This window comes from Protomyctophum bolini, assembly GCF_963924005.1.
Source record: "Protomyctophum bolini genome assembly, chromosome: 10".
NCBI lineage: Eukaryota > Metazoa > Chordata > Actinopteri > Myctophiformes > Myctophidae > Protomyctophum > Protomyctophum bolini.
Window position 1 is genome coordinate 33,253,709 of NC_137871.1, and position 27,579 is coordinate 33,281,287.

Genomic DNA, 27,579 nt, shown 5'->3' on the forward strand with positions numbered 1-27,579 from the left:
CCGTGCCACGCTCGGGAATCATTTGATTAATAGATTTGACCCCCCAATCCAACCCTTTAATGCTGAGTGCCAAGCAGGGAGGCATTGGGTCCCATTTTCATAGTCTTTGGTATGACCCGGCCGGGGATCGAACCCCGACCTCCCAGTTTCAGGGCGGACAGCCGGACACTGTCTGTCTGCTGTTTTACATTTCTGTCTAATAAACGAATCAATCGATCAATCCCAGCTGTGCCTCCAGTCTTTTGGTCAGTGCCACCGTTTCAGAGTCATATGGCTGGTCTCACTACCGCCGTATCCATCTTCCCTCTCACTCTCGCAGATACCCTTCTGCCACAAATCACTCCTGACACTTTGCTCCATCCATTCCACCCCCGCACTCTCTTCTTCACCTCTTTTCACCTCTCTTCCTCACACTACTGACCACAAGACCACATTACGTTTTCCGCTATTCGTCGTACCATAAGGCTGCAAAGCTTTTTAATCCGGATTTCACCTCCTCCTCCTCTCTCCTTTGACAGAGATGCATTTGAACAGACATGCTTTGACAGGGATTTGTCACAATTATTACATAATCGTCTAATCACAATTATTTTGTCACAATCTTCTAAATTGTGTCCATGTTGAAAAATGTTCATACATAAAAAAAGTTGAAATAGCAGATCTACAAGTTTCAAGGTTGTAGATCAGCTATTTCTGCAATTTTTTTCAAGTATATTTAAGTACATTTATATTTTTCTTTGTATATTTCAGTTATTTGTCATACGGTATCTGCCCTGTGCACTTTTATATATTTATTACAAAGCCTAAAAGGCAAACAGATGTAATTTCTATTCATATTAAATGTTTCAATATCGAATTCCAAAAAACAAAATCACAATTAATCGTAATTATTTGTGTGACAATTAATCGTCAACTTAAATGTGTAATCATGACAGCCCTACCCACTGTTTGTTATACTCACCTTTGACAGAGATGTATTTGAACACACACTGTTACTCACCTTTGACAGAGATGTATTTAAACAGACACTGTTACTCACCTTTGACAGAGATGTATTTAAACAGACACTGTTACTCACCTTTGACAGAGATGTATTTAAACAGACACTGTCTGTCTGCGTTCCTCCGGCTCTGTGCCTCACACACATAGTGACCCTCGTCCTGCAGCGTCACAGAGGTCAGGCTGAACTCCAGCACCCAGCTGTTGCTTCGCTCCTGGAAGGAGGTATGCTACCGTTAATACAACCAATCCATTTTTACTATCAAAATGCATAGAAACAGTCATCTAGGATCATTTATCAATCGAGTGTAAAATCTGCCACAGATTCGAGTGCAGGTTACGTAGTACACCAACGTCGCCACGGCATTTATAAAGTGATCGCAAACAGCTGATCCTTCCTTAATTTCGTTCTGACGTTAATAAATGTGACGGCTGAAATCTATCTGGCACGCCCTATGAAATCAAGCCTCGCCCTCGTTTTTGCGACATGAAAACGGCAATAAGTTTCCTGAAACCATGGTAACATGAAAAAATAAGTTTATCCCGTGCCTTGCTGCCCGCCTCACCCCCCCCTCTCATACACACGCACAGACGCACAGCACGCACACGCAACTTGCAAGCCCAACTAACTGGTGTGTTGTTAAATAAATAAAGAACGAACACCTGCATGAATTAAATAAAGTTGTAGACCTGTAGGTCTGTTTCCCTCTCACCTCGCTTGCCTTGCTGGTTTATTAAACGAGGAGGAGATTGCATATACCGTAACTCCAGAAAGATATTGTTGGCCTGCTGTAGATTAGGTAGTATATAGGCTACCTATGCATGTTGGGACTCTCCGCAGCTGCATTGCACTATAGGCTACTTTACAACGTCATGGAAATATTCCAGCACAGACAGCCCAAATCCTCGCATGTATGCGCTCATGCAAAACACTGTTTAAATGGCTTAAATCAAGCACGATTTTAATTGTAAAGTTGGAAAGCTCCTACAAATTTCATATGACACAAAGACACATCTTGTAGGTCTATTCCATTTTTCTTTTCTTTTTCTTTACATGTGTAGCCCATATACATACAGTTTTATATTAACATTTTAGGAGTGAATACATATGTTTCGATGCCTTTGGCAGCCTCTCAGCTGGTCAAACAATGCTGCTCCGCCGTTCTACGACAGAAAAACAAGTGAGGACAAAGCGTACGCCAGTTCCCGAGCAGACGTGAGTTTTGAACTTTGTCAATTTCAAGCTTTGCCGGAAATGGTAAATGTCGAAAATGTGGGTAATTTCGGCGTGCACCCATATTTTGGCGTACGCACGGTTGATAAATGAGGGCCTAAGAACCTATCATCCGTCTAACAGTAGAATATCCATACATGTAGAATGCAATAGAATGGCAGATCAATAACGATCTGTCTACATGCTATCTAAATGACATGTTGGAGCCTTTTCATACGGCTGCCAAGGTCGTCGAGGCTATTACAAGATGGAGCCTGAAGATTGGGAGTGAGTCTGCAACAGAGACATCAGAGACACATGCGCTTCCCATGGATTACAATCACCCAAGGACAACTTTGAAAACATGAATAATGACAAAACACATCCATATCTGCTGGGTGAATGAAGTACAACAATGTGCAAACACAGCAGCGAGATACGTGAGCTGCAGTGCTAGTAAAACGCCATGGTCTCAGAAGGCTACTGTGATAGAAGGATATAATGGAAGTTATGGAACACAACCACCTTAGAGTCTATTTTCATTGTGTGTATCTCTGCACTCTGCAATCTTTGTCGAGTGACCTCGATACATACTGTAGATATCGATTTATTGGATATTCTGACTTCAATTGTACATACATTTTGTTTGATTGTTGTTCCACTTTTTGCTTTGGCAATGTAAATGTATGTTTTCTCATGCCAATAAAGCTCTTTGAATTGAAATAAAAATCACACCTGTGTGAAGTGAGCGGTGCAACTATACATTTATTGTTATAGTTACTGTACTGTACTGTACTGTGGTCTGTATACTGTTTTGTAGTGCACTGTTCTCTCTACTCTACTCAGTCTACTGTACTGCCACTTTACTCTGTGCTGTACTCTACTGGCCACTTTAGGTGGTGCAGCTTTCCGTGCTTGGACATACGGGACACACATAGCTCCGTAATGGAGCGGAGGCAACGCTCAAAAATGCAATGGGCTCTATGCATCACACGCCATTTTGGAAAGAACTTAGGCCCCTTCCCTACTTCCTTCACACGTGTTGCATGTTGCATAAAGAGTTTGCGCTCGTAGTAGAGACCTGGACCGGGAATCCTGCCGGGCTGCTCCGCTGATCAGGAGTCAGATAAAAGTGGTAGGTGTGTTTGTTGCGATAACATTCAATCCAGAATTAACGGTATTTTACCGTTTTTAGCATCCATGCTTAACCTCCGGTGTCTCCCATTTTAGGGCTCAGATTGTTTAGAGCTTAATAAAGGGCAATCACTTCCGGGTCGGCCGGATGAGGGCTCTTCTTCGTTGCTTATGACACACATTTCCTGGAACTAGCCTAACGTTACCGCCTCTGGTAACAGGAGGAAATGTGTTTTTAATTAGTATCATCGGTAACACTGAGTTATTCTGTCTGCATAGAGACCATTGTTTGCAGTTCTATCTGCAACGGGGAGTCCCTTCAGTCCTGCAGTCGTACCTGGAAGGAGAGCTGTCCGGCCAGCGTGTCGGCGTACAGATGCACACTCCTGCACTCCAGCTCCTGCGGCTTGCTCCCCTGCTCCCCCTGCAGGGCGCGTGGGTTGAGGCGGTACCAGCGCAGGTGTTCGTACGTGTAGTTGTCAGCGCTGCAGTACAGCGACACCTTCTCCTGCTCCAGGGGCTCCTCCGAGGGCACCACCGCCACGCTGAAGCCCTCTGGGATGGCTGTGAGGAAGAGGAGAGACCCACCCGACCAGGAGAAGTAAGTAAGCCTTGCCGAGCCATGAGGCCCATAGGGCCGGAGCCTATCTCCTGTTTCTGTAGCCATGAGGCCCATAGGGCAGGAGCCTATCTCCTGTTTCTGTAGCGTGAGGCAGCTTGATGTACAAGTACACCCCCTGGACATGAAGCTAGTACAGTATGTTACAGGGACTTACCCCCAATCCAACCCTTGATGCTGAGTGCCAAGCAGGGAGGCACTGGGTCTTTGGTATGACCCGGCCGGGGTTCGAACCCCCACGTCCCAGTCTCAGGGCAGACACTCTAACCACAAGGCCACTGAGCTGTCCACCCGCCCAGGAGAGGTTAGGTATAATACACCCAGTGGTGGAAAAGGTGCTCACATTTTTTTACTTGAGTAAAGGTATCAATACTGCATTGTACTCTGTTACAAGTAGCCTAGAAGTCCTAAAGTACTAAAGGTGAAAGAAGTAATTATGCAGAATGTCCCATTTCATGTTTTCAAATCTATACAAATATTTTTTGTTATTTAATATTTAATATTATTTTCAAATGGCCGAGATGTATACAGGGCTGTGGTCAATGTGGTCAATGTAAAGTTTTAAAATAATTGTAGTGGAGGAAAAGTACAATGTTTGACTCTAAGATGTAGTAGTGGAGTACCAGTAAGACGCGCAAACGCGGGAAGCGAACGAGACCCTGCAGATCATGTCTGTCTGTCTGTGTGTCTGTCCCGCTGTTACTGTATATGTGGACCTGGCCCCTTTTGTGCCCATATATGGAGCTGAGTGGACCTGGCCCCTTTTGTGCCCATATATGGAGCTGAGTGATTGCTGATGCAACACACTCCATATTTGGATAGCGGGACAGACACACAGACAGACACACAGACAGACACAGACAGACACACAGACAGACATGATCTGCTAGGTCTCATAGTAAGTGCTCACTGCGTTCGCAATCACTGCGTTCGCAATAAGTAAATGTATTGGAAATTGGAAATACTCCAGTAAAGTGAAAGTACCTCAAAATGTTACTTAAGTAAAAGTACTTAGTTACTTTACACCACTGGTAATACCTCGAGCAGCACAGCAAGACTGCAATGCACCACTTAGGACAGAACTTCTCAAACTTTTTCATGCCAATAAGGACCCCCAAATTGATATATTTGGCCGTGGACCCCTATCTGAAAATGTTCTGCGCAAATCGCCCTTAAAAAACGCTGCTAAATTATATAGATGCACTTTACACCTTTGTACTTTCCTTGTGTATGTATGTTTTTAATGCTTTGTTTCCTACTGTAAGGTATTGTTTGCTTGTTTTGTTTTATGGTTTTATGTGGGGACTGCGGATGAGAATTAGCATTTTTGCTAAATCCAGTGTATTTACATTGCATTTATGTACGTCCTGTCTAAATAAAAAAATAAAGTAAAGAAAAGTAAAGTAAAGGGACATACATACAGTAATGCACACATACTATTGTAGTCGTTCTTAAAGTGAGGTCCAGGGACCCTCTGGGTTTACTTGAGGGGGTTCAAAATGCTACCCTTACAGGTCTGTAACTCTGAGAGTGTACAAATTGAACCAAATGGTCCATTTGGTTCAATTTGTACACTCTCAGAGTTATGGTGGTCCTTCAAATTAAAATGTTTTTTTAGAACCACTGGAATTATAAATCCCTATTCATACTCCAGTTTTAGGTGATATGGTGACCAACGAAAACTACAACATGACATCACGCCGCGGTGATAAGCGACTCACCCAAACATATCTATTTTTACTAACAATGTTTCGGTGGTCACCTTATCACCTAAACTGGAGTAAAGGCCTATTCATAGTCTGGATTTTTGGTGGTGAGGTGACCACCGCTCCGGTGGTGAGCTGACCACCGGAGCTGAAATAACGTTGAGCGGTGGTGAGTAAAAACAGAGAGAAGGGCTGGAGCGGTGGCGGTGGTTTGCTCTTCACCGCGGCTCGTGACGTCATGTTGTAGTTCGGTGGTCACCCCACCACCGTAAATACAGACTATGTATGAGCCTTAAGAATATGCCGTAAATGTACAGCAGACATGAAGTCCACATGTGGACCACAAGGTTTAAACTTACTGGTGACGTAGAAGTAGATGAGTCTGCGGTCTGTGCCCACCTTGTTCTGGGCAGAGCACATATACATGACCGACACGCTGGCGTTGTGGATGTGTAGCCGGCTCACCACCTGCAGTGGAGGAAGAGGAGGAAACTAAACATTACTTATTTTCTATCAATTACACACCCCATGAAGTTTTTATGCAAATTAGTGAAAAACCTATACAAGTGTCTAACACCTCTCAATTTGTTCCGACACGACTCGTGTGGGAAACTTTGTGGGAGCCAATCAAAGTTCAGAAGGCCTGGTGTGAAAAACAGGAAAACAACTTTTCCGGAAGAGTTGGGTCGGAACTAATTGAGAGGTTTTATGACACCTTTATGAACACATTGAAGAAAGCTATTGGTGAGCAATTATTTTGCTGACGGCAAAAAGTTAGATTATATTGCCATAGTTTTATAGTAGACAGTAGACACCTTATTTATTCTGGTAATTGAAATACTGGCTAAGATAGTGAAAATCAAAATAGATGTTTTCCACCCATAAAAATGGGACAACTTATTAACACAGCTCATCATTTTGTAAACATTATTTCCAATCTAGAAACACTGATTAGAAATACATTTTCAGGGAGTGCATGATAACCACCAGTGATCCTTGAGGGGGTTCCAGGTAGTCTCCAGCTAAATGATGGAGTTCTTAACCAAATGGAACCTTATGAGCTCAGTTGGTTACATTTTAAACTAAAATAGTTAAATATTGTTAAACATCTGCATTACTTAATTTACAAAGTCTACATAATTACTATAATTAGAGAAGAATTGTTATTTTGACTATACATTTACCACATTTAAACATTTGCCTCTGAGATGTAGTGGAGTAGAAGTAAATGGAAATACTTAAAGTAAAAGTACAGTACTTGAGCAAATGTACTTGGGGTAGGATAGTGATTTTTAGATGTTTAGAGGTTAGGTGTAGGTGGTGGAGTCATGTCTGATTTAAACTCGAAGTGTCCTTGGGCAAGATACTTTTGTACTATAAACCTGAGGTCAATTTTATTAACCTTTAAATAAATTAAGCACTGTGGAGCACAGCTCTGTGTGTGACTAGCACCAGCGAGGGACTATATGTGCGCAACCCACCTGTTTTTAAACTTCAAAATCCTGCCATAAGTTTTCTGAAAAACTTCAAATTATTCGAAAATTACAAAAAAGTTATGTTGCTATACTGTACATGGCAACAACAACCCCAAACAGATCTAAAATCGGATAATAGCTGATCTACAAGCTCAGAACGGATAATAGCTGATCTACAAGCTCAGAACAATCTGCAACATTTGCCGTTAGGCTTATGGTTTACAATGACTAAATATTTTAAATGGCATTCAGAAAATCGGCATTCCAAAATCTTTATGTCCTCAGCAGTACAGTAATACAAACGTGTGTGTGTGTGTGTGTGTGTGTGTGTGTGTAGGTATGTGGGTCTGCATGCAATATTTGTGTATCTGTACGTGTGTGTGACCTGTACAGTGCCGGGTTCATACTGAACTGGAGTGTGTAAATGTGTTTATGGCCAGTCCGTGCAGGAAGTGTGCACAGGAAGCATCGTATAAATATTTCTGCGGTGGAAATGGCCTTACAGCTCTCACTGACATTATTTTGTCACGGAACTCACAGTTTGGGACACTTGTATAAAAATATCAGTTCATGGATAAGGCTACTTACATAAATGTGTCCTATATGAGTAACATTCTAATCGCTGTGTTATTCTCTTAGTGAGATTTATTATTGTTATAAATATGAATTGCTAGTTTCCCCAGCTAACCCTCCTTGTTAAAATAAATTTTACTTTAAATAATAAACTACAAATTTATTCCTGTATTCCACTTCGACTTTGACTTCTATGGTCAATAAATCTGAGGTATTTTTTATTATTAGAATTTCCAGTCCTGTTTTATGCAGCCATACTGTATAATAATAAGGACCATACATTAATATATGCTGCAGACAGGCAGACATTCCCAAACTATTTCACGATGGCTAAAGGTCACCTTTTGTTTCCCATCCACCACTTGCGTGGAGGTCTTGATCATCTCGATTTCATTCATGGCGTTGTCCGAGGCGATGTCCTGCCAGTTCTGACAGTCTGCCATGCGTTCGCTCCGGCCCTTTCGATCTCGAGTGGCCCTGGATAAACAAAGAATGCAGATGCATTTAAGTCTTCTGCCCTCATCGGCATGCAAAGCAAACAGTGGGCAGCAGGGGATGTCTACAAAAGCAGACATCCTGATATTCTATGAGGATAACCTTTTTTTGTATGTGTGTGTGTGTGTGTGTGTGTGTTATGGAACGCCGTGCTGCATTTCAGAGCAGAGACGGGGCTCGCACGAAGACAAAAACGATATCGCTGCCAATTGAATTGTATCACTAGGGAGACGTTGGTGTACCTTTCTATTATGGAAATCTATAGTGTGAACATCGCGGTGGCGCAAATGAGACATGAAATTGAATTTTGTTTTGCCATGTCCTGAAAGTGCAGCAAAGCAATTGCACGTAAACCAGAAAGTGATCAGTAATTTTCATAGTATTAGTAATTTCAAGTCATCTCGATTCATCTGGCCAGTTCGTTCCGCACCAGCGCCAGTGTCCTCTTGATAGATGCCCATTGCCGGTGTGTTGGCACAAGCTTGATGGCACGGCGTTCCCCGGCGTGCATATCTCATTCTAGTCTCCTGATTGCCATCTTTTAAGTAGCAACCATACAGGCGCTTGTTGGTAATGTGTTCGTCCTGTTTGGCGTTCAGTGCCACACGTAGTAATCAGAATCACAGCCGTGAATCAGAGTGGACTACACTGTCGCAGAAAATAAATTGATTGTGTGGCAGGGCCCAGGGAGGTTGAATGTCCACACACTGGTGATGCCATCAAGAACTCTACATTCCACACTTTAAAGAGGAACTTAAAACTTAGAGTTGTTGTGTGGAAATAATCAAAAGAAGTCCCCCTCCCTTCTGTTTAGCGTAGAACAGGAGGTCTAGAACTTGGGAGTCATGTGATCAGTGACATCACGTTGGTGTAGTCTGCAGGCCAAAAGTACACCGACGTGATGTCATACATCACATGACTCAATCTATTTCCATTTTTGTATTTTCATCTAAACTCTATATTATATTAATAACATAGTTCAATGTTGAAAATGAGTGCTATTCCCCTTTAAGGTCTTGCTATGTGGAGTTGACCAGGAATTTAAAGTAATTAAATTAAAGTAACCTCATTTAGAGCCGTATCTAATCTGCTATTAAAAGTCAGGATACCAATTTTATCCAATCAGTGGCAGGGAGAAGACACTGCAGTTCACACAGATCTAGAGGAAGACAGAGTACATTCCATCACGATTACTGACCTGGACTATGCAGTTCACTATTGCCCTAATAGTCTAAGACACAGCAGTGAAAGGAAGAGAACTACTGAAGCAGGAACATCTGCCTTATGGCATTTAGCATGGAGGATAAAAACCGTTGCCACTGCCAACGGGCATGGATCAAGAGGTGCTCGAGGTGCTCGATGACTTCAAATGTCTCTGTGCCCAGACAGATTTGTTGGACCAGGATCTGAAGGCCCCGGGAGGCCTGGAATATGCCTTGCACATGCAGGAGTGTGGAAATCTGACATGTCCTCCAGAAGTGACTGACTGTGGGTACAGCTAGTGTGGATAATTTACTGTTGAGATTGGAAGTGAAGAAACAAAACACAAATGCACAGACACCGTTGGAAATGGTAGCTGGGGTGCTCTCCCTCCTCTAAAATGTTTAAGAGTTTAAATGGTTGACATGTATCACAGTGAGCACTACTAATCATAATTACATAACAAGTAATTTCATGATGCCAACTAGAATTAAAGTGGTTCTCTCCTCTCAGCACTCATGCTGCATATACAAGAGGACAGGTCAGGAAACCATTATATCTTTTTTTTTACCATTCTAAAAATGAGCAGATAGATTTGACATTCAATGGAGAGATATTCCATATGCTCAGGGCTGGTGACTGCAACTACTGGCTTAGTGGAATAGCAAATAGATCATATTTCATACAGATGCCTATGGAATCCATTTACGGTAATCAGGTCATAGGGGTCAGTTTGGAAATGCCGAAAGGCATTCTCTGCAATCAGTTTCTGCACGTAGGTGTGCACCTCTGTGCTGTGATACAGCATGTGTGTGTGTGTGTGTGTGTGTGTGTGTGTGTGTGTGTGTGTGTGTGTTTGCACACGGGGGGGTTCAGATGGAACGGGTGGTTCAGATGGAACGGGGGGTTCACGCACATAGGGTGGATTTTTTAATGCTGCCTGTTTTTTCGGAATCCTTGAAGGTTCTATTTTAAGATTCTGTCAGGTAACAAGAAATATAGATGTGATCCGAACATTTTCAGCTATTTCTGTGCAGTTTTTTGCCACGGTGTGAACAATTGTATGGAAACATGTGTTCATTTGTCCCTGTAGGTTGTTTATGTCATATTTATGGCATGTTTAGGTAGGGTATGTGTAAGAAAGGGTTAAAAATGAACCCCTTGGGACATTCTTTTTCTTGTTACCTGGCATAATCTTAAAATAGACCCATAGAAAAAACAGGTGCCGTTAAAAAATCCACCCTATGCGCGTGCCGTGAACCCCCCCGTTCCATCTAGACTATGTGTACGTGTGCATATGATGTGAATTGTGAAGTGTGACTCAGGAGGAGCAACAGAATAATAAACAGCATGTTGTGAGTGGTGAGAAGTAACCCAGGTTTGGGGGTTAGAAATGGTCATATCGCATCATTGACTTCTCTCTCTGCCTCATTTCATTCATTTCTCCCATCCCTTCATCTCCACCTCTTCTTTTACTCTTAATCCATGTTTCATCACTTCTTTATCCTGTATCGTGTATGAGTTGTCTCCCGATTTGTTGACATTGGTATCCCGATGCAAACATACTGAAGAGCTGGAGACGGGGAGGCCGTTACTGAACAAACACTCTATAGCAATGATTATCATCAGAATATAGAGCAATTTAACACTTAATATCACTAGTACTGTACCTACTCAAGTACTGTACCTCAAGTACAGTACTTGAGTAAATGCACTTATCTGCACTCAGGGCCCCTCATTTCTATCGCTCATCAACCCGCGGATGCAATCATTCGTCTCTACCGTACCTCCTACATATTTTACACTTCTAGATGAAAGAAAACGCATTATTATTAATCTCACTATGAGATTGCTTGAGGAGCTTCTTCACATAATATTCCCATCCCAATGATGGGAATATAAGGTCTCGCAAACTTATATTATAAGGTTGCGAGACCTTATATTCCCATGTTCCCAGATCCACATGGGAAGGGGGCACAGGGGCAGCTTCAATAATGGTTCTTGGACTTCATGTGAGCAGCCTGTGATGTCAGTCAAGTGGATGTCAGTCAGGTGGAAAACAGCTCCCGCAGCCCCTCGCTGTCAAGGCTCTGCACAGTTCTTGGGCATGGTACATTTTTACTGACGTTTTGTGCAATATGCTTGTCGGGCAGCCTTATGTGGCCCATGTTTACAGCACTCTCAAGGGGAAATCTCCCAAGCATGCAATGGGCTATATGCACACAGGGAGCCAACGTGCATGTAGCACACCCTGCTCAAAGATGGTCTTTTACTAATTACTGGTTACATTTGTTTTACTCAAAATCACAACCAACGTAAAAGCTGTAAAATAAAAACAAACAAGCAAGCAAACAATTACACATTGAACATTCTCTACATTATAACAATAAACATATCCTAGGCAAATACAATATGAACATACAGATTTCAACACACAAAACTAAATAAAACATAGGCCTACCTTGTGCCCATTTGGCTAAAACATAAAACATTGCTGCTGCTGCTGCTGCTGCTGCTTCAAACAATGTCTCTCTCACTCTGAACAGCCAGGTGAAGATAATGACCAATCACTCACACTGAGCAGGCATGGAAAAGTACTACAGGAATTTCAAAATAAAAGTACAGTGCTTTGGGTCATTTATGATGCACTATAGCAGCACCCTGACTCTGTTTGACCAGACTGGAACAGAGCCTTCATTAGTATCATCGGTAACACCTGTGAGTAGGGAAGTGGTCCAAGTTCTCTCCAAAATGACTATAGCCCATTGTCTGGTGGTCTGCTAAAGATGCCCTTCCAGGTGCAACTACTCTGGCTCCCCCCGTGCCCAAGGATGCGACCAACCTGAACATTGCTTTGACCATGGATTCCTCAGACTATCCAGACAAGCTGGACGGGCTGAAGCCAGCCCACCTGGATTTGGGCCGCTCAGTTGGGGCGGCTCAAGCACCACGCTATGTCCGACCCCAGGTAGGATTACCGTGGCACAGATCCGGGGCCCTTTGAACCCCTCGCCCTTCCGCCCGGCACCTGCATGCATGGCCACAATCTGTCATCACAATCTGTCATCTGTCACCCTCCCACCTCACCCCCCTCTGGCTGCCCAGGAGAGAGGCATTCGGATCCCTGGTCCTTTTACTGAAGCATGTTGATTTTCAAAAACATGTACAAAAAAATTGTGTGTTTTAATATTTTTTGAAACATTTTAACAACACAAATCTTGTATGGCGGTCCATGGCACAAATGGTGGAGTACCCCTGCCCTTATAGACAGCTATAGCCTCCTTCAGAGCCGCACTGTAAAAACCAGCGGAGCATTTGAAAGTTGTATTGCAGAGGGGATTAACGATTTAGAACGGTGGTTAGTTTTACAATGCCCTGATGGCAGTTTCACTTGCTAAAACATGTCCAGGAGGTAAACTGCTTGCAGCACGCTGGATGATTTGTTTGTTTCACTCTGAAAGACATTTTGACAATTGTGCAGGCTGTTAGTACCTAAACGGCCACAGACGTCCTAGGAATTACCGCATGTAGTGCCCAGGACGTCTGTGGACGTCTTCTTTCAAAATGTCAAAAAGTGGGTCTAAAAGTGGGCACCCTGGGTCGCCATTTTGAAAGAATAAAAGGGCACATAATGTGTTAAAAGTGAGGCTGTGAAAACAGCAGATACTGTAGGCTCTACAAGAAGAACTAGCTATTGATTTGTTAGAGCCTGTCTTGTTATGGTTCAGTGTGTCCTTGTAACAGATGGTATTATTACCTATGGTCTACTATCCCTGTGCTCGTTGGCAGAACTACCGTACCATTCACAGACATGAGTCTTGATATCATCGTATATACTGTATATACTGTAAGTGTAAGCAGCACCACCTATTATTGTCTGCGACTCCTATTGCCTCATCAATAACTGATTGATCTAGAAATCCACAACAACTGCATTCCAGACCTCTGTGCTGTTCTGAGATAATGCGCGTGGTGCATTGTTTTCACACTGGGGACGAGCTGGCTAAAGTTCCAGGCATAATGTGCATTAATGCATGCGTTAGGTTGCAATCCATACAAAAAACATCAATTGTGTTGCGAATGAATAAGACAAACACCATGTAACAAAGAAGCACTCCTTCATCTCTCACTCGGCCAGCAGATGCACTCTACCCTCCTATGTACGTACGACGTAGTACGTACATATTGTATCTTCAATTTCTACTTCAAACTATTTACTTTTTTATTTAACTATGGGATCGAGGAGCTGTTAAATATTAATATACGTTATTGTCCTGAAGGATATTCATCTTCACGGGTCTGATCAAAACACCAACAACAGCACAGAAAAACACATCCCCAAGACAATACATAAACATGAGGTCCTCACTGTGCACAGAACCATCCTTTCGGCGAGGCAGTTTGTTTAACAAGGTCAAATATACTAGAATTCTAGTGTTGTTAGCTGAATACAGCTCTGAGAGCTTTGAAGCATCTTTCAATCGGAAGTTCTTAACTGCCATAATCACTTCACAGAACACTCTAGAGTTCTGTACCGGGTCAGATACAACAGAACACTCTAGAGTTCTGTACCGGGTCAGATACAAACTGCATCCCCACATGGATCTGCAGAAAACAAACATCTGGCGTACATTTCCAAAAATGTACACACATTTATTTCAACCACAAGACAGTTTTGGGTTTTGCACAAGTTACATTTATAGGGTCAGCATTATGACCAGGATGTTTCAATTACTTTCATTTCCTTATTTATTTATTTAAAAGTGAAATATGCCTTTAAGAGTTGTGGGATGTTGGAGTTAATCAAACATGAGTTTGCATCACATTTCATGTGTGCATCATCTCTCTCTCTCTCTCTCTCTGTGTGTGTCTCTCTCTCTCTCTCTCTCTCTCTGTGTCAACTCAGACGCTACCTGTACAGTTTGTGGGCTGCTGTGTATTTTATAATATATGCTTTTCCATAAACGGACATATCAATCTACCAATAAGAACAAAACTAATTCACAAGATCCATGTTGGTACTGTATGACTAAGAGATTTTGCATAGATTATCTACTACGATGCAATATAGTTGCACCGGGGCTCCACCGGGCACGTCAGCGTCGCGTCTCCGTCACCGTCAGGGAATGTTTCCTTTTTAATCAATGAAGGGCGGCTCCACTGCCCGCGTTGCATGACTGCATTAATAAAATTGCCCCGGTTCGGTTTTTGACGCACGCGACGGAGACGCAACGCGCCCAGTGGAGCCCCGGTGTAAGATTTAGCCTATGGCTGCAGCATTGCAACAGTGTGTGTATAGCAGAAAGCTAGCTCTCACGTGTTCCGGGTGTTGTTGGAGACACACGGGCCCCAGGGTCTCCACTGCCAGCGGATGCTGGGAGCCGGGTGTCCGTAGGCGGTGCAGGTCAGGGTCTGGGCGCTCCCGCTGGGGTACGGGTTGGACGGCTCAGCCACCTCCTTCTCATGGATCTGTGGAGGAACTGGGGAAGAGGTGGACAAATCAAACGCTGGATTCACAAATTCAACTGGAGCCATGATTACATTTGTCACCGTCAGTCGCCAATTAACCTCCAAAATCTGAATTTAGTCACAGGCTCTTGGCAATGCCATTATAGTGAACAAGTAAAATAAATACAGTATATATTCAGATCTACATTGAGGCTTGTAAATAGGATATTTAACCTATAGTACAAAGTAGTACAAAATATAGCATTAATTTATGATTTTAATAATATTTTGATAATACATAAAGTTATAAGGTTACAAGGTATCGTCATCCGTGTCATGTCTATTTTTCAAGAGAGAACAGTGGGGGAGGAGAGAGAGAAAGAGAGAGAGGGGGGGGAGCGAGAGAGATAAATAGGAAAGCAAGGACAGAGAAGGAGAGAGGAATCAAACGGGTGGAGTAGTAATTATCATATCCTCAGTGTTCATGCTGGCTGGCTGAACCACCAAGCCAACCCTGAGGTCAGCGTTTTATTTGAAAAGTCAACATCAATCAATAATACTTATACAAGACAATAATATGTCTTGACCTATGAAGTACAGTTCTGAGGACATGAATAAAAGAAAGAAATGTACGTGGTCAGTGCACATGCTTTGTACTTTATTTATTTCCAATCCATCAGCAGTAACCTCTCCGTCTGCTGGGACCAGGGCGATACAGCAGTTATGTCTTTGTTGCAAATGGACGTATACTTTGTGTGGCATTATGACTGTTCTATTCCCATTTCGGTTGCAGAGTGACTCACTGGTAGGGAGGTTATCATTCACATTCTAGAGTTTCAGCTGATGACGAGAGCTTTGAAGCATCTTTGAACAAACGTTCACAGAACTCACTATAGAGTTCTAGCGTAGATCTGCAGATAACAAACATCTGATGGGCGGATTCCATACATTTCTTTGAACCACAAGGGAGTTTTCGGGTTTTGCATAAGTTATATTTCGGGTCAAAATTCTACTGTATATTCTCAATCCTGATAATGACACAGTCCTCGGCAGGGCTGTGTTTTCCTTGTTTGTCTTGTCGGTGTCTGTGCCGGCTTGGCTCCAGTTACCAATCAGCTCACCTGTTCCCAGTCCCCTCATTCTCACCAGTCAACACACCTGCCTGCCTTCAGCTGCCATACCTTATGGCTCCAGGGGAAAAAATGTAATACCGGTAATAAAATGAAGGGACAAATTGAGGAAAATATGCCAAAAAATAGGCAAATAAGTGCACATAAGCGCGTCGGACACGACACATGCATGCGCGCTGCGTGTCGTGAACTTGCCATACATTAGCTTTTGCTGAAATGATGCCACTGTCTTGTATTCGTCTCCTCCACCTCAGATCTCACCTGCCTATGTTGCTCAGCTCTGCCTCCCTGCCACCTTTCCCCTTCTCATTCCAAGTTTGTGTGAATAAACACCCGTGAACTTTAAGAACCGTGTTTGTAATCCTGGTCACTAAACTGCCTCCCCCTGGCCAGCTGGGGCGCCTGATGGAGGGGAAAGGAACTGGTTGGAATAACGTGTTCCTTCCACACGCTACGTCCAACCAGGGAAACTCCCCTGTCAGGTGTAAAGGAGCAACTTGGACACTCAGGCATGAAGGAAGCATGAGTTCAAGTCCGTCCCCATGTCCCCCATATATGGGGACTAGGTTGGTGGAGGGTGTGTAGAGCCCAGGATCACATTAGATGATTGACACAGGGGTGAAAAATGGGTTACAAAATTGTGGGATAAAAAAATATATATATAAAAAAAAAAGAACCGTGTTTGCATTTGGATCCGCCAGTTCTTGGTATCGTGTCAGATAAACCTACAGTTGTGTTAGCAAATTATCTTGTTTCCTGCCTTCACAAGCGAGCAGGGCTAATGCAATAGTAGCCCCACGTGTTTTCTACGCCAGTGGTTCTCAAAGTGGGGTCTGTCAGGGGACCCCCGGGGGTCTGCTGGTCTTATGCGGTATATGGTTGAAGCAGATCTTAAAACGCTAATATCTCGGATTCTTCTTTTCAGACCAAAAAACTGCTTGATTTGCGGCCCATTTATCATATATGATCCTAGCTTACAAAAAGTATGTTTGGGTGAAGTGACAATCGCGGGACATGTCACATAGCCTATTTTTACTTCCTGACACTCGGTTTCCGGCCAAATCGGCTTTCAAACTAAAAGGTGCTCACCATTAGAAATACATGTGTGGCGGTCGGGGCCCTCCACTAGATGGCGGCGTGGCGCCGAATGAGTTAATTTTAGGGTCCAAATGTGAAGTCTGCAGGCTCCTGTAGTGGATCTCATCCAAAAAGTGTCTGCATTTAATTTAATGGGTATTTATTGCTTCCGGTGGTGTGAGAACGATCGATGCTGCGTGGGAACAGAATATTTCCCGATGACGGACGGGTACTGAATCAATTCGGTCTTGGAATTGATGAACAGATGCGACATGGGTGGTCGCTGAACCATCAATAAGGATGTGATGAAGCTCTTTATCTAACCGTGCTGTGGAGGAAAACAGTACTCAATCCCAGCAGGCTACACTTTTGAGAATCAACAAAACTTGAATAAGTGGAGGTTGCTCGGTCAAATTTGTACTTGAGTTAAAGTGTAAAATATAATAATCGCTTAAGAGATCTAATAGTTTTGCAATTTAAGAAAATAAATGTCAACATTTCCCCTGAAAATAAAGGGCTCTATTTTGTGCCACTCCCTTGCCCCTTATCCCTAACCGTTAGGGATAAGGGGTAAGGGAGTGGCACAAGGGCCTAACATATTTTAAAATAGTTTAACTAGCCAATCTACAATCTACATCGACACGTTATGACTCTCCAGCTTGTAGATCAGCTATTTGAACAATTTCTTTATGTTTTAAAATAGTAAGAAATGGCAAATAGGTTTAGGGATAAGGGGTAAGGGGTAAGGGGTGGCAAGATATAGCAGAAAGTGTATTATCTATCATCGACTGACATAATGTGCCTTCAGACTAAAACAAAGTCACATACATTTACATTATGCATCTCATTTAAACAAGTAAGACGCATGAACGCGGGAAGCGAACACAGCTGTTGTGGCAGTCCGTTTTCTACTGTGTGTGTGTGTGTGTGTGTGTGTGTGTGTGTGTGTGTGTGTGTGTGTGTGTGTGTGTGTGTGTGTGTGTGTGTGTGTGTGTGCGCGTGCGATACAGCTGCGCCCTCTGGTGGCGGGCGGGTGGTGTTACAGCGGGACAGACAGACACACAGACAGACAGACATGATCTGCAGGGTCTCATAGTTAGTGCTCACTGCGTTCGCAACAATTGTAATTGTAACTATCATCATCAAAATGTAATATCAATGGTCTTTTGTCACGTGCTTGAACTGTGAACAAAACACTTAAATAACTCAGCCTTTTTTCAGCCTTATTTCACATTACCAAATGTAGCCAGACGTGCAAGGTAAAACATGAAATAAAATAGCCTTTTTTTACCCCTTCAGAATGAGACAAGGAACAAGGAATCCTGACAAATTCTACTCTGGTAAATGCCCAGGTTAACACCCCGAGCAGCATAAACAGTGTTCTCCGTCCTATCAAATAGTAATGCCCAGGACGGAGATTAATAAAAGGACGGAGATGTATTGATTTGATATCAAAACCGATCGCATCGCTCCACAAGCTGGGGGCGTCTGTTAAGCAACATTCAATGTCATTTCCGGTTGGGACGTCATCGAAAATGTTCCCCTACATTTTAGCTGATCAGATCGAAAATCTTAAAATGTGAATCTAAATGTGATCTAAATCATTCCGTCCAATTCTAAGCAAAGATGATGTTTTAGACGGCCCATTGCGGTCCCCTCGCTAGTTGCGTTATAATTAATCATACCTCCCGTTGTTGTCGTTCGCCTCGGGAGTGTTTTGGCTACATCAAGCTACTTCAGCTACATCCGGGATAGCGACTGGTGCATCGCTAAATGTGTTCCAGTGCTGCAAATCGCTGGTCCTAAATACCCCCGGGCGTTCAGGGTGTTAATAAAAAAAACTAGGGCCTAGGGAATTTGGCCCGCGGGCCGCACTTTGGACACCCCTGCATTAACCGTTTCAACCCCTACTGTGTTCTGTGTCAATTCGCCTCCACAACATCTGCCCGAATGATTACCGTAAGTACAGGTGTTTCGGTTGCTTACCGTTGACCACCAGGGTGATGTTGAGCGTCCTCTCCAGAAGGGCGGCACTGTTCTTCAGCACCACCGTGTAATAGCCAGAATCCTCCTCGCACACGTCCTTAATCTCCAGGGCGTGGTTGTGATGCACCCGCATGCGTTTCATCCTGAACTCTGGACGCTGAGTGATCAGCTTACTGTCCTTGTACCTGAAAGCAGGCACGCACACACACACACTAAGACTCAGACTTCTGGTGGATCCGACATGGAGAACCAGTGCCATATTAATAATATATAATTAGACCTAGGGCATTTCATCACACTGGGGATGAGTCATTTTCAAATGTTCTCTCTGCCCATTCAGCTATGGATTAACCATTATTACTATACAGAGTGGCTCACTCCGTATATGGGTGCAGTTTAGGACACACTTTAAGTATAAAGAAGCATCATCTTCTTGTCTCCCACTAGTGTCTAATGCGCTTTTTCCACCTTCACTTATTGATACAGCATTTCAATTATGGGCCAGGAAGGTTAAAGCGGGTGAAGGATGTTTAAAAAAGGGTCGTTTATGACCTTTGAACAGTTGAGAGAGGAATACGACATTCCTCGCTCACATTTTTTTCAGGTACTTACAAGCACGGGGTTTTGTTAAGAAATATGTTGCTTCATTTCCTCTACTTCTCTAAGTGGCTTGACGAGTGGCTGGAGGGAGACCCACATCAGAAGGGAATGTTATAGCATGTTATATAGCAATATCCAAGAGATGGCATCCCCGTCTCTGGAACGTATCAGCGAGTCATGGTGTAACGATATGGGACTTGAGATCCCGGCAAATGGCAATTAAAATAATTCATTCTTCTTCTGTCTGCATCAGACATGGGCTACTTCAGTTCAAAGTGCGTCATAGGTTACACTTCTCCAAGAGCAGACTTGCTGAGATTTATCCAGATGTAGATAAATTTGCTCCAGATGCCACCAGGCTCCAGCCACTCTCTGTCATATGTTCTGGTCGTGCCCATCATTATCACAATTCTGGCTTCCTGTTTTTGAGACCTTCTCTTACATCTGTGACAAGGAGATCAGTCCTAACCCGTTCATTGCTGTGTTTGGGGTGGTCCCTGGTGAAATGACGGCATCAGTCGTCCAATCCGACGCCATATCCTTCTCCTCCCTATTGGCCCGACGCCTTATTCTGTTCAATTGGAAATCAGCTATTCCCCCCATCACATCAACGCTGGGTCGGAGATGTGATGGCACACCTAAAACTTGAGAAGCTCAAATATTCCACCAGGGGCTCCGCCCAGAAATTCTATAAGGTCTGGCAGCCATTTTTGGACTATTTTAAACAAAAATTCCCGGCTGAGGATGTTCAGGTGTAGGACAGCTGTCTAATAGTTTAATTATTCTTGTATAGCAAGTGACGATCTGTTTGAGAACATCGTATTGTGATGCAATATGATTTATTTATTTATTATATTATATTTTAATTTTACTTTATTTTATTGTGTCTGTTTTGGTCCTGTATTTCAGTCTTTTTTTATTTACTTATTTTTCTCAAGGCGTTCTTAATGTATTGTATGCTTATGTGTAGTGGTGTATATATGTATGTATGTCTTGTTGTGTGTAGAAAAACCAATAAAAACAATTTAATAATAATATTTACTGTATATACAAATCTTTAGTTTAAAGTGAAAATGTTTACATCAAATATTTGGTTTTGGAGGATTTGTACCTGAAATATTTGCTTTTGGAGGATTTCCCCCCCAAATATGGTCCCTGGAACAAAAGTTTTGGAGATGGGGGTCCGCATACGAAAGGCAATTTGGGGGGGTTCTTGACATGACAACGTTTGAGCACCACTGACATAGAAATATACATTTTTCAGAAAACTGTTAGAATACTGTTTTCTTTTTTAGAAAACTGTTTAGAATACGTTTGTAGACTTGGCCTCAGGTCTTAATCTTAATGGGTTAATGTGCACTCGAATGGTGGTCTGTGATAAGGGATGTGACATCAAATGTTAGACACGGTTGGCTCATATCTTTCTAATGTTTTTCCAAAAAAACATATTAATCTCTTTAAGGTTGTCCCTGTTTCGAAGACGGATGAACAGACATTATTGGAGGTCACTTCAGCTGTGGGCTCAAAGGGCAGTCCTGATGAAGACAGAGTGAGGTCGGAACATGTTGGCATAATAAACTTTGAACCATCTAAACTTTGAATGCCCAATCTCCCTTTTTATCCGTTTTATCCTAGTCTTACCATAGTGTTTCAGGTGTGGGGTAGGCGGACACATTGAGCTGCAGTTTGAAGGACTTCTGTCCAGCGGTGACCTCCACCAGCTCTCCGCTCCTGTAGTCCAGGTTAATAAATGGCTTCTCTGCAACAGACAAGACACTCACCCGTTCACCACGCGCAGCTGTGGCTGCAGAAAATGTGATGACACACATCCTTACAAAACTTAACGCCGCCTTTTAACGCGTGCCATGGAACTTGATGAAAGTGATAATTTTGTCGTTTATTTATGGATTCAATGTTTACGGATTTAACCATCCTGTCTGGGAAGGAAGTAGGAAAAAGCCGAAACGGTTGGCGGTGCGGCCACGTTTACGCTGAGCTGTCTGTCGATGAATGATTGCGAGCTCGATCCTGGTTGTTGAGAATAGTTGATTACATCATCGTTGTTCATTTCTTAGTATAAATTCTAGAGTTGTAGAGTTTCAGGTGGAGATGGTTTAGTTAACAAATTCTTTAGAAAAATGATAAACACCTGTTGCCAACCTTTTCCCCTTTAAGAGGGGAGTGAATGGTCTCACATTTACATCCTGATGAAGGCTGGACGGCTGAACCATTTGTGGCTTTAAAATGACATAAAATCGACGATTAAATACAGATTTAATTTTCAGTTTTCTACTCAGAGCAGGTATTCTCAAAGTGGGGCCCAGGGACCCCCAGGATTCCAGGGGGTCCCCCGGCCAAATGATTAGGAACTAAATGGCCACTTGCTGTAGCAGGTCTGTAACTTTAAAAGCTCTCACCAAAAGGGCTAATATGTATCCATTTGGAGGTCCTCGACATGAAAAGAGACTCGTACCGTGAACAGTGAGCTGCGTGTGGACGGTCCTGGTCGTCTCCATGCAGGTGACGGTGCAGACGTACGGCCCCGTGTCGCTGACGTTGACGCTGGGGATGCTCAGCACGCTGGTGGCCACGGTGCCTTCCTGGCGCTGGGAGTCACGGTGGTACTGGATGTTCACCAGGCTGTTGGTCTACAGGCCGCACAGAAAGGCTAAATTGGTGCACTTATCCAAAGTGCTTTACATGTGCATTACATTCACACACACACACACACACACACACACACACACACACACACACACACACACAGATGGCGGGGGAAACCATGCAAGGCACCAACCTGCACATCAGGAGCATCAGCGTCTTGCTCAAGGACACTTTGACAGAAACTCTGAGGGGAGCCCGGGATCGAACATCTGGCCGTTCTACCGGCCACTGTACCGCTGAACCACCGGTGCCCCTACACACGCGTAATGTATAGTAGTGGCTCAAATAGGACTGCTACTGTCCATTTTCTCCTTTACAATTATTCTGTTGATTACTTTTTTAACATATCTAAACATTTATATCAATGACTAATTATTTATTTTTTAATAGGGTATTTTTAATTTTTTTATTCTTTTCATTTTCCCCCCAAAAATAAAAAAACAAGTCACCAGAATCAGAGTGGTTTCGATTAATTAATCATGGTTAAAATGTGTTTGAAGTTACCATGGGTTTGTACATGAAGAGGCAGCTAAAAATCCAATATCTAAATACTGAATCAAGCAACTTAAAAACGGTCTGGGCCCTGGGTGTTCAAAAAAGTAGACGATATCATTTTTTGAAAGTGAAATATCCCTTTAAGCCCTATTTTACAAGTCGGGGCACAATCGGTGAGGGACGTCCTTGAAATACTAATGGATGTTCATATTGACTGAATATAATCACCATCATGATCATCATTTTGTACAGCACCTTTAACACAGCGCCTCACACTTTGGAGAATATCCAGTGTCATGTACAAGTGGGTCTACATTAACGATTCATATTTCAGCCGTTAAAATATTCATAAAAACACAAAAGAAAGCCTCCACTTTCATCATAAAACCATAGCTTATTCTGCGGCATTGTGTGTGTGTGCAGTGCACCTATGTATTCTGTGGTAAATGCACCATAAAATGGTGCATTTATATAGCGCTTTCATCCAAAGCGCTTTACATATAGATTGTGCATTACATTCACCCATTCACACACACATTCACACACTGATGGCGGAGGAAACCATGCAAGGCACCAAACTGCACAACGGGAGCAATTAGGGGTTCAGAGTCTTGCTCAAGGACACTTCAACACTAACTCTGAGCCACTGCTGCCCCACATGACATGAAAGAGTTTGAGAAGCACCTGTTTTCCAGGGTACGACCACTGGAAGTCCACCCCAGCGTTGAACTCCACCAGCGCCGTGCAGTTCAGACTGAGGGCCTCCCCCGCAGACAGGACCACCGGATCCTCCGGGAACAGCCCGACATCGTAGACCTGATCTCCTGCACCCGGCCAGAAGGACGAGAGACAGAGACATACAGGGAGGGAGGCGGAGAGAGAGGGATAGACGAGAGAGAGAGAGAGACAGAGGTGGAGGAACACATAGGAAGGGTGAGTCAGGTGGTTAGGGTTGTATACCATATAAAAAAAAACACAATAAAAAAAAGCCCTGAAGCATTTCCTTTGTGGTCCTCTTGTGACAGGAGAAGGATGGAGGATGTATTCCATTTCCTGCACTGCCGGCACAGCGAGTGATCTCGGTCGGTACATTAGAGCTACAATATAAACAGAGAAACTACCTCTAAACACATCTGGAAACTGTTGCTACTTGTCTCGCAATCCATCGGTTGGATTAGCTATGACGTTTCCACACTACAGTCTAAATGGGTTAAGACTGATTATGATGTTAGGGGACTTACGTGGCCGGTTAAGACTGAGGTTTCTGGTTTTATGATTTCCACTAGCTAGTACTTGAATATTTAATGCTTATATGGTTTTATAAGCTAGTTTTCCTGAGTCGCAATGTAACACATCGCTGTTTACACATTTCCGTTATTCCCTTTTAATTGTACATAGGCCTACATTATGTTGTTTTGACCTTTTGTTCCACTTTTCGTTTGGCAACGTAAACGTATGTTTTCTCATGCCAATAAAGCCCCTTTGAATTGAATTGATGGAGACAGAAGAGAGAATGGGGGGGGGACGGGGACGCACAGGGAGGGACAGAGACAGAAAGGGGAGGAAAGGTCTCAGTGACACAGCAGTTTTTCCACCCCAACAGGAAATGAGCATGGTTGGGAGCTCCTTTCTGCTCTGAGGGAGCTGGGACCAGTGGTACAGTAAGTAAAAGCAGAAATACTGCAATGCAGAAATACTCAGAAGACATTTTTACTTGAGTAAAAGTGTATCGGTATTGGCTTCAAAATGTAAAAAAAGTGAAATTTATTGAAAATAGACATTCTACAAGCCCACAATGTGAGCTAAATTATAAAATAAGTGGTTAATGTACGTTTTGTAATAATCAAAATCTGCAAAATAACTAGCAGCCAAAATTGGCACAAAATTGTAGTGGAGTAAAAATAATATTTGCCTCTGAGATGTAGTGGATGGAAATGCTCAAGCAAAAAGTACCTCAATATTGTACTTATTGTACATTACTTTCCACCACCTGGTTCACTAATATTATTTCCATCCATTTGCCAGCTAATAACAGGAAATTAAAGTCATCTATGGCGTAATTCGGCTAATCAGCGCTCTCAATAAAAAATAAGAGAGGTGTGGGAGCGGATGGCTTTGGACGTCGCCCAGGATCTGCTTAATTGTGTCATTTGAGCCTCGTCTTTCTGCTGTCACTGGAAAAGAGGAGAGAAACATAATAATGGTGAATTGTGTCGGGTTGCGGGCACAGTGAGGTCGACGCCTGTTTATTCAAACCGCTCCGTTGGCGCACGGAGGGACGGCCACGGGACCCTCGTCCCAATCTCCGTTTTCTCGTCCGAGTGACGTCGCTGTTGCTCTTGGCATACGCCAGAGGGTATGAGAGAGAGAGAGAAAGAGAGAGATAGAGAGAGAGAGAGAGAGAGAGAGAGAGAGAGAGAGAGAGAGAGAGAGAGAGAGAGGTGAATGATGTCACAGGAAAACAGAGACCCAGTGGGTCTCTCAAAGTTCATTTGACTTGATGACTACACCGTTTGGAACATGATGAGGCAAATGGTCTTTATCTGGGCTGCTTTCAAATAATTAAATTACCCCCTGCATATCTCTGTCTGCCTCTTTCCTTATCTGTCTGTCTTTCTGTCTCTGTCTCAGAGTGTCACACACTGTTGATGGCAAGAGAAACACTTGAACAATGGACACCAGGAAATCAATGAAGGGGAACAAAGCAGACGTCTTTCAAATTGCCACCATTGAGGCATAATTGGGGCTGAAACAATGACAGATAGGCTGACAGAATTGCAGTGTTAACTTTGTTGGCTTTTGGTGGGGGGGGGGGGGGGGGTTTGCCTTTAATTGCCTTTCCAGCCAGAATATAATCTTTTATCCCATTTGAATGTGTTTTCCTTTCTCTGACCATGTGGAAGCTCTGATGGATCATAAAGTGCCAGAGGGTGCTGCCTGCATTGACGCACCAGAGGTGACTGTCTCAATTAGCCTAAAGCCTGAGTTGAACCCAGTTACAGTATGTGCCGGTGTCCAACAATAGCTCATCCACGAGCTCGCAACTTTAAGTATCTGACAATGTAGTCACCTTAAAAACTTTGATGAGGCAGTATTGTGTTGCTCTAATATTAACTGAAACGTTTACATTATACTTTGGACATGGTTGGTTTCTACCTGACAGCAGAGATATATAATGTAGTATGAGATCTCGCCTGACTTTAACCATTTAAGCCATTAAAAAAAATATATATATATACGATGTACTTTTCGGCGGGTGTGTGTGTGTGTGTGGCAGATTGAAAGTGGTTAAACAGAACTTTATAGTATGAACTTTAAAATGTTTTTTTAAAGTTATAGTTTTAACAATTAGCATGGAGAAAGCTTTGACCCTAACCTGACTCCGCCAGAGGGAAGAATATTTATTTTATAGCCTTTTTGGCTGATTGGTTCTTAATATCATTATTCAAAACAATTGGATTCACTTCTAAAAGAAGCTGACTAAACAGATTGTGGTGTTGTACATCCCTTCTTTTGCGGGTGGGGTGGGGGGCGCAAAATGAATATGTAATACTATAATAATGTAATATATTAGTCTTGATTCCAAGTAATAAGTAATATAATATTATTACTTTTTCTAAGGAGTAATAAGTAACATATCACTCTCCTAAGTAATATTGCCCAACACTGTTGGACCACAGCAGCATCATTTATGGTACTCATTTTTACATGCGCTTCAAAGCGTGGACAAACGGAAATGACAGCAGGAACACCCACTAGGAGATTTCTATCGGCCAGACATCGCCACTGTCCGCCCGGTGTTAAAACGTAGGGTTAGGCTTAACTCCCCAAAGGAAGGAAAGGAGAATGATGTATTTCTTCACCTGTGGTGTGGATGAGGTAGTGGCTGGACTGGAACACTCTGTCTCCCAGTGAGGCGTGGCAAACCAAGCCGATGATCAGGGTTCTCTCTAGGACCTGACGGGGGATGGACCAGCCTCGCTTGTTGTCCCATGTCAACCCGTCTGCTTCCAGGGGACTAGGATACTGATGGCACACGCGCACGCACACACACACACACACACACACACACACACACACACACACACACACACACACACACACACACACACACACACAGACAACGACGAACACACAGACAGGCACACACACAGACATGACGAACACACAGACACACACACGCACGAACACACAGACACGCACGAACAGACAGACACGCACACTGACACGTAGGCACACACGCACACACCCGCGTGCGCGCGCATGCGCACACACACAGACACGACGAACACACAGACATGCGCACACACACACACACACACACACACACACACACACACACACACACACACACACACACACACACTACATCAGCATAATTTTAGGGGCAGGAGCAGTGGTGGAAAAAGTAATCACATGTCAAGGGTGTCAATACGGCATGCTCCTGGTTCTGGAACCTGAACTACAAAATCAGCCTGGGGTTTCATGCCCCTTTAAGCGTGTGTGTGTGTGTGTGTGTGTGTGTGTGTGTGTGTGTGTGTGTGTGTGTGTGTGTGTGTGTGTGTGTGTGTGGTACAAACTGTGTGCAGAGTGACATTGTGTGTGTGTGTGTGTGTGTGTGTGTGTGTGTGTGTGTGTGGTACAAACCGCGTGCAGAGTGACGTTCAGGTCAGGGACAGTGACCAGGCAGGGAACCACCACTTGAGGCAAAGGCCGTGTGACAAAGATAGTCTCCAAACTGTTCTGGCTGAGAAACGGCTGATCA

General features: G+C 43.3%; 1 protein-coding gene across 3 annotated transcripts in view; it reads right to left on the reverse strand.

The window, feature by feature from the left end:
• flt4 (fms related receptor tyrosine kinase 4) overlaps positions 1–27,579 on the reverse strand; it is a 138,520-nt gene that overhangs the window by 45,360 nt on the left and 65,581 nt on the right. For all 3 annotated transcript variants that reach the window (XM_080774585.1, XM_080774586.1, XM_080774584.1), the window contains exons 4-14: positions 27,462–27,579; positions 26,678–26,840; positions 23,499–23,638; positions 22,129–22,303; positions 21,297–21,414; positions 19,056–19,240; positions 14,732–14,894; positions 8,061–8,196; positions 6,031–6,139; positions 3,684–3,910; positions 1,079–1,214 (exon numbers count right to left, since the gene is read on the reverse strand). The exon at positions 27,462–27,579 is cut by the window's right edge and continues 4 nt beyond it. In XM_080774585.1, coding sequence (XP_080630711.1) covers positions 1,079–1,214; positions 3,684–3,910; positions 6,031–6,139; positions 8,061–8,196; positions 14,732–14,894; positions 19,056–19,240; positions 21,297–21,414; positions 22,129–22,303; positions 23,499–23,638; positions 26,678–26,840; positions 27,462–27,579 — 1,670 coding nt within the window. The remainder of the gene's footprint in view (positions 1–1,078; positions 1,215–3,683; positions 3,911–6,030; positions 6,140–8,060; positions 8,197–14,731; positions 14,895–19,055; positions 19,241–21,296; positions 21,415–22,128; positions 22,304–23,498; positions 23,639–26,677; positions 26,841–27,461) is intronic.